Source organism: Cucurbita pepo, chromosome 4 (genome assembly GCF_057944985.1).
Source record: "Cucurbita pepo subsp. pepo isolate OVF chromosome 4, ASM5794498v1, whole genome shotgun sequence".
In the NCBI taxonomy this organism is placed as follows: Eukaryota; Viridiplantae; Streptophyta; class Magnoliopsida; order Cucurbitales; family Cucurbitaceae; genus Cucurbita; species Cucurbita pepo.
In genome coordinates, this window is record NC_141801.1 from 13,872,748 (window position 1) to 13,884,675 (window position 11,928).

Below are 11,928 nucleotides of genomic sequence, written 5' to 3' on the forward strand. Positions count from 1 at the left end.
TTGACTATTTGGCGGGCTCATCCAAAAGCCAATACCGTCATACCGTCGATATGACCTCCGTAAAGCCGCCTAAAGCAGCAAAATGACGAGCAAAAGGAAAAGGGGAGAAGAGGGCATGGGAGAAGGAGAGATCGTATGGCAAACCCCAGCCAATGCCCCTCAACGATGCGATTACATATTTCACAATGGTACAAACTAAAAGCCCTCTTTTGGGGATTTTCTTTTCGTTTTAGTTTCCAGATTGGATTAAACAGAGTTCTTTGCTTAGGGAGGCGGCACGTTAGACCTTACTACTTCGAGTTCATTGCCCATGTAAGTGCCTTATGGGTTTCCTTTCTTGTTTTTCAGTTTAAACTGTCACAAATGTGCGACTATTCAATCTAATTTCAAACTCGTAATTGGAACTTTATATCTACAATTTGCAGGTTAAGAATCGATGGGCCGGCAAATCCATTGTCGACTTGTTTACTGAAGAGTTTAAAGGCCGACCATACGAGTACTATGTATGGTCTTTTTCTTGTTTAATGTGATCATTTGGTCTCAGCTTTTGTCAGTTATTGTATTGTTTGAATCAAAATATAGATTTTTCCTTGTTTTCATGCCTTACTGTGTGGAACTTTGTTTCTCAGATTGATGCAGTCAAATGTGGTCGCATACAAGTCGATGGGGAGATGGTGCCTACATCATATATAGTTAAAACATCTCAAAAGATAAGCCATTTCCTGCACAGGTATATGTTCTCCACGTTGTAGTTTCTGGTAGTATTTTAAAGGCTTATGGTTCACGGTTGGTATAAACTACGTGGCTATGATTCTCTTTAATTTACATTTTTCTGTCTTAATTTTCTTTACTCAAAGCTGCATTATAGAGTTTTCAAGCTTGTAATTGATTTCACAAGGGCTATAGGCATGAACCGCCTGTAATGGCTTTGGAGGTGAAAATTCTCAAAGAAGAAGCAGATGTGCTGACGGTTTACAAGCCTGCGTCTGTTCCAGTGAGTCAGATTGGTAGTATGAATTTCATATGATGTCATTAGTATTGCAAGCTCTGCAATACATGCCCTGTAAACTTTTGAGTTTTAGTGTACACATTCCTCTTGTCTGCCACTGTTTGTTTTTCTTTTAAGTAGATTTCCCGTCACTTATGTTTATATTTAATTAGCAATATCTAATGTAATATAGGTTCATCCATGTGGTCAATATAGGAAGAACACCGTTGTTGGCATACTTCAGGCAGAGCATGGTTTGGCACCTCTATTTCGTATCCAACTTCCATTTCCTTCTTGTAGCTATTATGCTCTTGGCTTAGTTCTGTTAAATTGATAACGAATAAACTCGGTTAGCATACTTTATCCACCGGTTTGAAGGGTAACCCTCTTCTTCCCTTGACATAATCATGTCAGCTATACATCGACTAGACCGTCTTGTCTCAGGACTTCTTATCATTGCTAGAAATGCATCGAAAGCTGATCTTTTCAGACAACAGGTATACCTTATTCTTAAGAATTTCTTCTTTAACAATATGTAGTTAATGAAAAGGGAATTCATTTTCATGGAATTTTTATGTCGTGCAGTCTTCTAAAATTTTTTAATCAAACTTGTACAGTGGCTTTTCTTCGGTAGACAACTTCTAACTGTCACATAATGGTTTTCAATGTGTGGACATGTGTCCAGAGCATGTTCCGACTACCATGTCCAACACAGATATTCTGCCTAAGACAAAGTTCTTGAGATTTCTAGATTATGACTTACAAGATATACAAATAATTAATGTTTAGTTTATAAAAAATATTTAAAATATGAATAATTAGGGGATAATTTGGTATTTTAATAAGACAAATGTAAGGAAAACAAAAAAAGTGTAACTCATAAAAATTTGGAAACTGAAGACAATATAAACTGAAGAAGCAATTTTGAAGGGAAAAAAAAAAAAAATCCACTTGCACTGCGAGTGTTTCTCGTTAATAGTCTTGTCCTGTACACTGTAAATAGTTAAATTCAAATTTTCATTGATTTCTCGTTCTTTTCTGCACATGTACAAACTAGGAACTGATGAAACTCACTTAATAGGAATGCTTGCTTTCTGCAGATTGAGTCTGGGCTGGTGAAGAAACAGTATATTGCAAGGGTAGTGGGTATGTTTCCAGAAGAAGAGGTATTTCTTCTTTATTTTAGTCAAGTCATGTTTTTCTCTTCTGTCTTCAATTATTTATCAAACTGTTCCTTCAATTATGACTAGATTAAAGGGTTATTTTTAGATTCTTCTTGTAACAATCTAGAAGAAATCCTTTTGATAAAGGGCAATTCATATACTCCCTCCGAAATGGAGCTCTGATTGTCTTGTCCTGGTTTGCTGTGGACATGTGCGTGAGTTTTGGCTTGTCGTCTGTGCTCATTATAGGCATGTGGTGTTGTTAGAAGAGTATGAGATCGAACACTCAGTTCTTTTGACACTAAAGGAGTATAAATGTGTATCAAATTCTTTGTTCAGTCTCAAGCATAATACCCAGTTATCTGGAGAACTGTGGTGTGTTTTTATATTTGGTGAAATCACCTCATAATATTGATATTCTATTTCTATTAGGCATCTATCTGATTATCTGCTTCACTTTATCCTGGATTTGATTTCAGCAAGTGGTCGATGTTCACATAAACTACAATGCTCGAGAGGGAAGGAGCACAGCGGAGGTGAGGCTTCATTTTCTACACTTGTCCATATGGACTACAGTTACTTAAAAAGAGGAAGTGGATCATAAGGGAATGTACCTTGTTGACAGTCAAATGTGGTAGGGTCAAACGGTTGTCCTATAAGAACAGTCAAAATGCACACAAGTTAACGGTTGTCTTATAGTTGAATTGGTTTGAACTCCCTACGTATAATAAAGAAATTAAAAAGATGGAGTTTAATTAGCATTGTATTGTTCTGTTTTCCTAAAACAGAACAGTACGGCTATTGTTATAGGTCTAAAACAGGTTTATTCCATAACCATTATATTATCATTGATAAAGTTTGTGAGAGATCTGTTACTCCTTTGGCTCCTAGTGTCGTCCTCTTGAGTGGAAGCGTATTTGTCTGACTTTAGTATTGACACAACAGATGGTTGATTCTTGCAAGGATACTATGGCAAAGGGGAAGGCCGCTCAAACAAAGTTTACTTGCATCAGTTCCGATGGAGTCCATAGCATTGTTTTATGTGAACCGGTCACTGGACGAACTCATCAAGTAAGTGTAATGTTTGGAATATTGTCCACCCTCTTTTGCATGAGACCTCCCCTTAATGATATTTCGTACGTTTGAATGATCCATGTATGTTTGCTTCCTCTCCTTTCTTATGTTAAATCGGTGTGTTGTGGTATACCTGCAATGCAGATCCGTGTGCATTTGCAGTACACAGGGTATCCTATTGCCAACGATGCACTGTACCTTACAAAAGTAGCTTCTGGTCGCTCCGTGGAAAAAACAACTGCAGATAGAGCTGCTGCGATATCTGCGTGTTCTACAGCACATGATATTGAAGAAGATTGTGTTAGTGCACGCAAAGAAAACTCAAGTGAAGATTTTAGCATTGACCCCATGTGCACAAACTGTCCAAATTTGGCTCCAAAAGGGTGAGAAACTTTTATTCCACGGGAAGATTTTCTGGTTTGATTCCACTGAAAATGCAACGATGTCCATGAGTGTCGCTTTGAACGTGCTTCGTTATGTGCAGATATGACGGAGAAGAAGAGGGATTGTGGCTGCATTGCGTTCGGTACTCCGGACCAGGATGGATCTACGAATGCCCATATCCAGAATGGGCTTCACTTAAATAGACTTCGTATGAAAAGTGTATTTTTGGATTCAAGTTTGAGAAGGCTGGATGTGGGTATGAATATTATTCTTCGTAGAGGACCCAGTTTTTGGGATATTTGTGTTTATTATGAAAATGATGAAAATGAAGTGGGAGAAATTATGTGGAATTTGGAGGGATAAGTGAGTGTGAGCTGCTACAACTGGGCATGCCACGCCATGCGATTCCAAAAATGATTCCAAGTACACCGACGCATGTACGTTTACAGTACCACCAACCCCTTGTAACATAATAACTTCAACAAGCTCTCCTACCACTTGCCCCACATTGCCTCCATCCGAGTCACCCCACTACTTTTGTATTATTATACGCAATGCTCCATTGGCCATGTTTGTTGCATCTTTTCGAAGTGGGTGTTATATTTTGGAATGAAAGAATTAATTATGGTGAAAGATTCGGAGGAGTGCGTGGTCAAAGAGAAATATATATAAGTTAGAGATATGATTACAAACAACATCATCGGGCTTAATCAAAGCTCGCTCTTGTGGCTTACTGCCACCGACGCGACGATATTGTTTACTACACTAATTATACTGATTAAGCAAAAACTAACTCACTACTTAGCCTTCCAAAACCACAAACAATTCAGAGTACACACTAGTAGCTAGTTATTTAATTAGCTGTTGCTTGTTTTGGATATTGTCGATGACGGCTTCCACCACCACCTCCATGTTTGGCTGAAGAACGGCGACGGGGCTTCTTAGTTCAGTGCAAACCATAGTCCCAAGTTTTACGACGTCCATTACTTGTTCTGACAGTTGGTGAAGCTGTGGCTTTGGCTCTTCTTTTATTGGGATGCTTTTCTTCGCATTCTTGAATATCATGAACAGGATCATCTGAATTATACCGAACACGAACCCGACCACGTTCGGTAGCTGCTTCATCCAAATCAATATTATTATTACTAACCTTCTTTAATTTTTTGTGTTCCATAAAATTGTGATTCTTACCGCTATGTAATAGTCTTTGAGAAGAAGGCCATAAAAGAACCACATCACTGCATTCAGAGTGAGAAAGAATGATAGCGCGAACGGCATGTACTCCACGCTCTTGGTCTTTATCACTTTCCCCTGCATGCATACTCATTTTAATCAATGCATCAACTTTGTATAATATATGTATATATATACAAATTTATGTGTATTAATTACCATGATGAAAAGGGGTGCAGCAAAGACGGTGAGATTAAACACCAAACATATCCACCCAAGAACTTTAAGACGCCTCTCTCCTTTGGCTAACACAAGAGTCAAAGCCAGCATCACCCCGAACCCCAACACATTCAACAGCACTAGCAGCCTCGCCGTTTGGAACTGAACGCAAGAATTCATATCTGATAACTCCAATTATAAATGAAAATGTGTTTTATATATATATATATATATATATATATATATATACACACTTACCCTTAACTTTGTTGGAGCGTAAAATATAAAGAGGAAGATGTAAAGGGTCTCAATGAGACAGCCAAAGGAGTTGATGGTAATAAGAAAGGTGGCGTTGGTTTTGAGAAGAGCATAGTAAATCCAAAGCATGGCACTGACCAGTGCAACCACGTAAGGCAAGGACTGGTACCCTTCCGCCGACTTCTTCTTGTATATCTTGTAAAATGTTGGCCTGCAAAGTGCATAATATTATTATAATTGAACAATTGTAAACCCTCCACTCCGGCGGAGCAATAATGAACTCAGTAAGTGGTGTGCTTACAGTGGAGCTAGGAAGACCATAAAGGAGATGACATTGCCTGAAACACACAAGAATATGAAGAATGAGCGTATGATAAGAACATAAAATGAATGTAAATAGGGATTGTACCTAAAAGGCCAAAGACAAAAACCAGAGCTTGGGAACTAATGGGCATTGCTGTGTTGGTGCGCTGAAGGGTATGAGAGTGCACTGAGAATAATGGGCGGAAGAGAGGGCTTTATTTATAGTGCAAAAAAGGTTATTTGTTTCTGATGTGTCACCCACGAAGTGGTTTTAAGGCCTCCAACTCATACTTGGTTTGGGGAACTAAGTCCATATCATAATATCCCACACGGCAGTGTGTTGTGTTTCTAAACTCGCCACTCTTTCCTTTTAGTCCAAAGGATATAAGAACAAGTTGGGCGGGATCGAATCTTTGGTTCCACACAGAATCTTGTCCCACGCACATTCTGATGTGTAATACCACATAATGCCTAACCCCATCATACACACCATGATCTCTACCATCGTCGTCGTCTTTCACTTTCACTTTCACTTTCCCTTCTACTAATTTATGTTTTTTTTTTTTTTTTTTAATTTTATTTAGCTTCATGAAAGCGAGGATTACCGGACATTAGGTGCCCAAATAATGGGTGTTTGCAGTAACCATTCCAGAACAAAGATTATTGCCAAATTCTTTACACACGATGTTTGGAAGATCATTTAACCCCAAATGCGTCTTCTTTATTAATTGGTTCAAGGAATACGGCCATTTCTTTCAATTAAAACAACAAAAATTAATTAAATGTATGTTTGATACTAAATTTCCCTTTTTTCGCTAATTATTTTGGAAAAAGGATTGCTTCGGTACCCCATTCTATATGTCGCCTCAGTCCATTATTAATTAGAGTATTTGTGATTATTAATTATAGTATTTGTGATGTCCCACTTTGGTATGTTGGGGAGTAGAACAAAACAATATAAGGAAACCTTCTCCTAACTCCCTCCTATAGAAAGTTCAAAGAGGACAACAATATCTACTAGCTAGTGGTGTGGGCCGTTATGATTATATATTTATAATATACCCACAAAATTGTATCACGTACAACATTAGTGTAACCTTTAATTATGAAATGGATTTGATTACATCACGTACAACATTAGTGCAACATTTAATTCTGAAATGGATTTGATTACATTACATATAGAAGGAGAGAAAGATTAGGGAAAAGCAATTAAGCATAAGAGAAAAGGTTTGGACGAAATTTGTGAATTAAAATAAGATAGTGTCAAGCCGCAGAATTGAGCATGGGTGCCGCTGGGGCTGCTTGTGTCTCCAAGTCCATGCAATATTTCTCATGATGGCGCTGTTCAGGAGTATCCAAACTAGCTTCCGCTTCCACTTCCACCGTGGTGGCTTTGTGCTGTGGGAGTTCGAGCTCAGCAGCTGGCTTTGCGTTCCTGTAGATGGCGTACAGAATCATCTGAGCCATCCCGAACGTGAATCCCAGTGTGTTTGGAAGCTGCATCATCACCGTTCATTAATTACTTCAACCACAACATAATATCAATATCAATTATTATTATTACCGCAACAAACAGATCCTTGAGGAGTAACCCATAGAAGAGCCACATAACGGCGCTGAGTGTGAGGAAAAGTGATAGCGAAAACGGCATGAACTCCACGCTCTTTGTACGTATCACCGTCCGCTACAGACAAACAAACATATCATCATTAACGTAATATTATTTATTTAAAGACGATGACGATGCAGCAGAGCATAGGCATACCATGATGCTGAGAGGAGCTGCAAAAACACTGACAGAGAGGCCTCCACAAACGAACCCAATCACGCGGGCTCTGTAAGGCCGCTTCACCACAAATTGGGTCACCAACAGAATCAAGCAAAACCCAACCACGTCCAACAGAAGAAAGAACCTCACAGTGAATATCTGCCATTATTTGATTGGAATCAATACAAATCAAAATTGAATGAATTAATTAAGCACACACATACCCGAGCCTTCTTGGGAGCATACGCAATGTACAAAGCGATGTAAATGGTCTCAATGAAACAGCCCACGGAATTGATAGTCATCAGAAACAACTCGTCCGCATTCAGCGTGGAGTAATAGATAAGTAGCATTGCGCTGAACAAAGCAACCACGTACGGAACTGACTGAAATCCTTCCGTTGATTTCTTTCTACACACCCTTATGAATGTAGGCCTGTAACACCACCACAGTACTCTTCTCAATACGCAAAAATATTCATATACATATGCAGATATAGGCTGCTACTTACACTGGGGCCAGAAACACGATGAACGAGAAAATGTTACCCAGAAGACCAAACGCAAAGATCCAAGGGTTGTGGTTGATAAAATTAAGAGCCATTATGCTATTTCTATTGCTTTAAATTGGTGCAGATGAAGATGGGGGGGGGGGGGGGGGGGGAGGGCTCATATTTATAGTGCTAATTAACTACAATGGATTACTTTATTAACTTGAGAAATGGGAATCAAAGGCTACATTTTTATGATATCCTTGGCGTTAAAGCCTTCCAACCCAAACCCCACTTCGGGCTTCGGCTTCCCCAACCTTTTATGTGTGTGTATAATTCCACAACTACAAAAGAAGAAGGTCCCTTGACCTGAAAGACACACAAGAGGGGTGAAGAGCCGTACGATATTGTTATTAATAAATGCAGTTATTGCGCTTTAGGAACTCATATGCGTGACACAGGGAATTCAAAGGCTGCTGTGTGTGCAAGGTGTCGCCATGTACACTGATGAGAGCTTATATGTATTGAACCCGCACCAAGCTTATATGTATTGCCCCAAAATATTTCTTTAAGAGATATTATAAAGTTGTGGAGGTTTTGATTAGTCTGCTCTGGCAGGTGTATGGTTCAGGAACCATTACGCTCAACAGATAAGGTTTACTATTTCTTTTGTCTCCGGATTCGAATCTATAAAGATGAACTTCATTCACTTGACACCAATCAAATAATCACTTCCTCTTTCACTTAACACCAATCAAATAATCACTTGGTTGAAATCTAACTTTTAAGGTTAGGTTGGACTTGACCCGAATTTACAATCCAACACAACCCAACTTTCCATTTTCGTCTATTTTCGAATTGAATTGTGTGGAATCAATGAATAGGATATTCATTTTTTTTAGTTATTTAAAAAAAATCATATTTACCAACCATACATGTTAAAGTAATAGCTAAAATATCATAAAATTTAAATATTAAATATACACAAGTCTAACATCTATTACAACAAATATTCTTAATATGAGTTGGTTTGGAGTGTGAACCCTATATTTAGGGTCGGTCAGTTCAACCAAAAAAGTTCCTACTTACCAATCGAATTAAATTTTTCGAGTTTTAAAATATTCAACCCAACTCATCTCTTATAATTTGGGTTGGGTAGTATAGTCTAGGATGTTCGGATCATTAAGTTCCATACCACTAACCTTTATGTATATATACTGATAATAAAAGGTTATTAATTGTTGGTGTATGAACACAAAAATGGATATAATCGAGTTGCGTGTGTGATTAGATAAAAGACGAACCATTTAGCATGTTAGACACAAGAGCCTCAAAATGGCAGATATTCTCTTGCAAGGAACTCCACCATTCGCAATTCCTTTAAGCTCTGCAAATCTAAGCGCTATCTCTTTATTACTTGATATTCACCGCTGCCCTTTTCTAGCCCTTTCCCCTTTTTATTGTTAAGCCCCCGTCGTGGTTGGTCTCCTACTAATCAAAATCCAGTCTGTTATCATCAGATCAATTGGAAGCTGATATAGTGGGGCATTGGGTAAATAGGAAACAAAGTGAAAGGCCTACAAGGATGACCTTTAAGGCAAAGAAAATTAACGACGTAATGTTCTAAATACATAAATAACTACACTGATAGAATTTGCATAAAAACGTGCATTAATTAAAACATGCTCCACCGACGGACCTTCCTTCAATAAGCATAAGTCAACATTTACGAGAGCTAAAGATGGTTGAAACTTAAAAGAGGATAGAGCCAGGCTGGAAGCAGAAGCAGAAGCAGAATCTAGGTGTTAAAATGATTCACATTGTGCAACTATGACATTACATCCAATTATTCAAAGTTCGGTACTTGCAACCAATTACATGGAATGCCTACCTTTTCGTTTCATCCAAACTTAGAGGCAGTGCTCCACATCGAGCACTTCCTCTTGGAATTTCAGGGACGCAGCTAGTTGACATCGAAAGCATAAACTCAACAACACCTACATATCAAAAACTACAATGGGCTACACAATTTTTAATTCGGTAATTTTCTTATCAAGATGTAAGATAATCTGATTTGGGCAATGCATCAACTCTAAAAAAGGAACAATATTTCCACAAGTCTAGACCCTTTTTCTTTTGGTTTAAATTGAACAATAGATCCAAGAAAATATGTTTGTCTTGTAACCGGAACATCTTCCTCCCGTTGAGATCCATTAACTGTTTTGGAATCGTTTCATAATGATGATGCTCATATCCATATAGCGTTGTGCACAGTTAGATAGACAGTTAGATTCACTGGAGCTGAACTTACTCCCAGGCGTACCAGTGATACACTTGTCCCAACACACATTGGTAAGCTTAGCCACCATCTCCGCAACCATGGCTCTTTGCTTCTCTTCCTGTTAATCAAAATGACCAAATACTTTACCAATAGCATTAAATTTTGACAAATAGAAGTCAACAACAAAGCATCCTGCTATCTACACTCTCGAAGGGAGGGGTCAAATCCAGAAATGAAAACGCTGGAGGTTGTGCAGTTTAAGGGCAGGCAACACAGATTTCGGAGTCAACAAATTGCCCCCATGGAATGTTAAACCAATAAAAACACAATGTCAATGGCATTCAATTATGAAAATTATCAAATTGAAGATATTATGCAAACTTAAATCATACTTTAAAAAGAAACATGACTGTAACCTCAAATTCAGACAAACTCAGATCTTTTAAGTGATATGAACCCAAGGAACTCTATAGCCTATTATAACTTGCATGGTGGTTGTACATATTGAATATATTTGTACGGAAAATGTTTCTTTCTGTTTCCTAGAAAACCCATATTAACAACTCAGCGCCATGTATCGTTCCAAGATTAGGATACATTCATATTCCACAAAGTAGTACAATCATCAAGTGGGCATCTCTGAAGTCTTCAGACCAAATTACACCCCCAAAGCTCGTCTTGAAGGAAATTAAGAAGTTGCTTCTACAACCTAGAGAGTTCAAACTCTTTGATATAAAATATAATCAAAATATGTTTCTCCTAGGCTCAGTGAATCTAACTAAAATCTGAAAATATAACAGGCTACTTTCAAGAGGTTAATGCTTGTCATTTAACCGGGTCAATATGAACCTCTGTTTCAAGCACTCTGTTCATTGCAGTTACGTAACAGTTTCTTGCAAAAGTATTACAATCAATTTGACACTAAATGGATCATGAATACATATCAGAGCTGTCACTCCCCTATAAATTAGAAAGCAAAGAAACAGTCTTAACTGATATCATTTTCACCACCCTCGCACATTCTACAAAGTAAACAGGGGATGTATATAGAGACAATAAAAAAAGCAACCAAATAGCATATTCATGTCAAAAGAAAATCAGAAATTCTCTATGCTCGGATTTCATATCATAGATATGTATATGATATTGAGTTCAAAGACGAGAAACAATTAGAGATCAAGAGTTGCAGTCTTTTTTATGGTTCGATCCCACACGAATCAGAACGTAGAAGTGACAATTAAAAGAAGGCGATAAGGAACTCACATTGATAAAATTCATCAACTCTGGGGAGTTAAGAGACGAGGAATCCATGGCAACTTAGGAAGGTTGAAGGCCGCCAAACGATTCAGTCTGTGAAGCCCGCGAATGCTCCCAGCCGTGCTGACTGCAAAACCCTAACGCCCAGGAAAGGAGAAAGTGGGAGGAAAACGGCGAGTCTGCCTTCGTGATGGGCGACAAAAGCCAGGCCTAACAAACCTCAATTGGGCTGTAGTCCGTTTCAAAGACAGGCCTAATGGGCCTACGTCGGCTTTCTTGATTGGTTTCAGTCAGCCTTGATTGAGCTCCTAAATTGTTAAAAATATGATACTTTTTTTGTTACCTTTGACTGAGTTCATTGTTACCTTTGACTGAGTTCATACTTTTCCTGTTGAAGATTTCATATTTTCGTTCTCCTTAATAAAAGTTTATAAATAACAGAATGTCAACTCATTATTTGCCCCCTTCCATCTCATAAAAAATCATGAAAATAGTGTTAGAAGATTGTTGAGATGAAGTCCCGCATTGACTAATTAAAAGAATGACACATTAGACTAGTTAAGAACT

The 11,928-nt window shown here is 38.2% G+C and overlaps 3 protein-coding genes across 5 annotated transcripts; 1 reads left to right on the plus strand and 2 right to left on the minus strand.

Annotated features, from left to right (window-relative positions):
- Nucleotides 1-30: 30 nt before the first annotated feature.
- Nucleotides 31-3,959, plus strand: LOC111794021 (RNA pseudouridine synthase 7). Of its 3 annotated transcripts, none has more exons than XM_023676124.2 (12): nt 32-188; nt 269-312; nt 426-503; nt 630-730; nt 907-994; nt 1,182-1,260; nt 1,403-1,485; nt 2,089-2,154; nt 2,631-2,687; nt 3,097-3,222; nt 3,370-3,608; nt 3,710-3,959. In XM_023676124.2, the coding sequence occupies exons 1-12, from the start codon at nt 83-85 to the stop codon at nt 3,810-3,812; spliced, it is 1,170 nt and encodes a 389-aa protein (XP_023531892.2). In that variant the 5' UTR covers nt 32-82; the 3' UTR covers nt 3,813-3,959. The 3 variants fall into 3 exon arrangements, with proteins under 3 accessions (XP_086979050.1, XP_023531892.2, XP_023531893.1); XM_023676125.2 differs by having other exon boundaries at nt 3,115-3,222; XM_087122924.1 differs by lacking the exon at nt 3,710-3,959 and having other exon boundaries at nt 31-188; nt 3,115-3,222; nt 3,370-3,612.
- A 295-nt stretch (nt 3,960-4,254) lies between these two features.
- Nucleotides 4,255-7,983, minus strand: LOC111794022 (uncharacterized). Its single transcript, XM_087123343.1, has 12 exons — nt 7,845-7,983; nt 7,558-7,768; nt 7,331-7,492; nt 7,130-7,249; nt 6,835-7,062; nt 6,168-6,235; nt 5,669-5,775; nt 5,561-5,597; nt 5,260-5,470; nt 5,002-5,163; nt 4,801-4,920; nt 4,255-4,725 (listed from the first exon to the last, which is right to left on the minus strand). The coding sequence occupies exons 1-12, from the start codon at nt 7,934-7,936 to the stop codon at nt 4,459-4,461; spliced, it is 1,785 nt and encodes a 594-aa protein (XP_086979469.1). The 5' UTR covers nt 7,937-7,983; the 3' UTR covers nt 4,255-4,458.
- Nucleotides 7,984-9,622: 1,639 nt separating this feature from the next.
- Nucleotides 9,623-11,545, minus strand: LOC111792208 (mitochondrial import inner membrane translocase subunit TIM8). Its single transcript, XM_023673551.2, has 2 exons — nt 11,368-11,545; nt 9,623-10,222 (listed from the first exon to the last, which is right to left on the minus strand). Exons 1-2 carry the CDS (start codon nt 11,413-11,415, stop codon nt 10,037-10,039), a joined length of 234 nt encoding a protein of 77 aa, XP_023529319.2. The 5' UTR covers nt 11,416-11,545; the 3' UTR covers nt 9,623-10,036.
- Between the last annotated feature and the right edge of the window lie 383 nt (nt 11,546-11,928).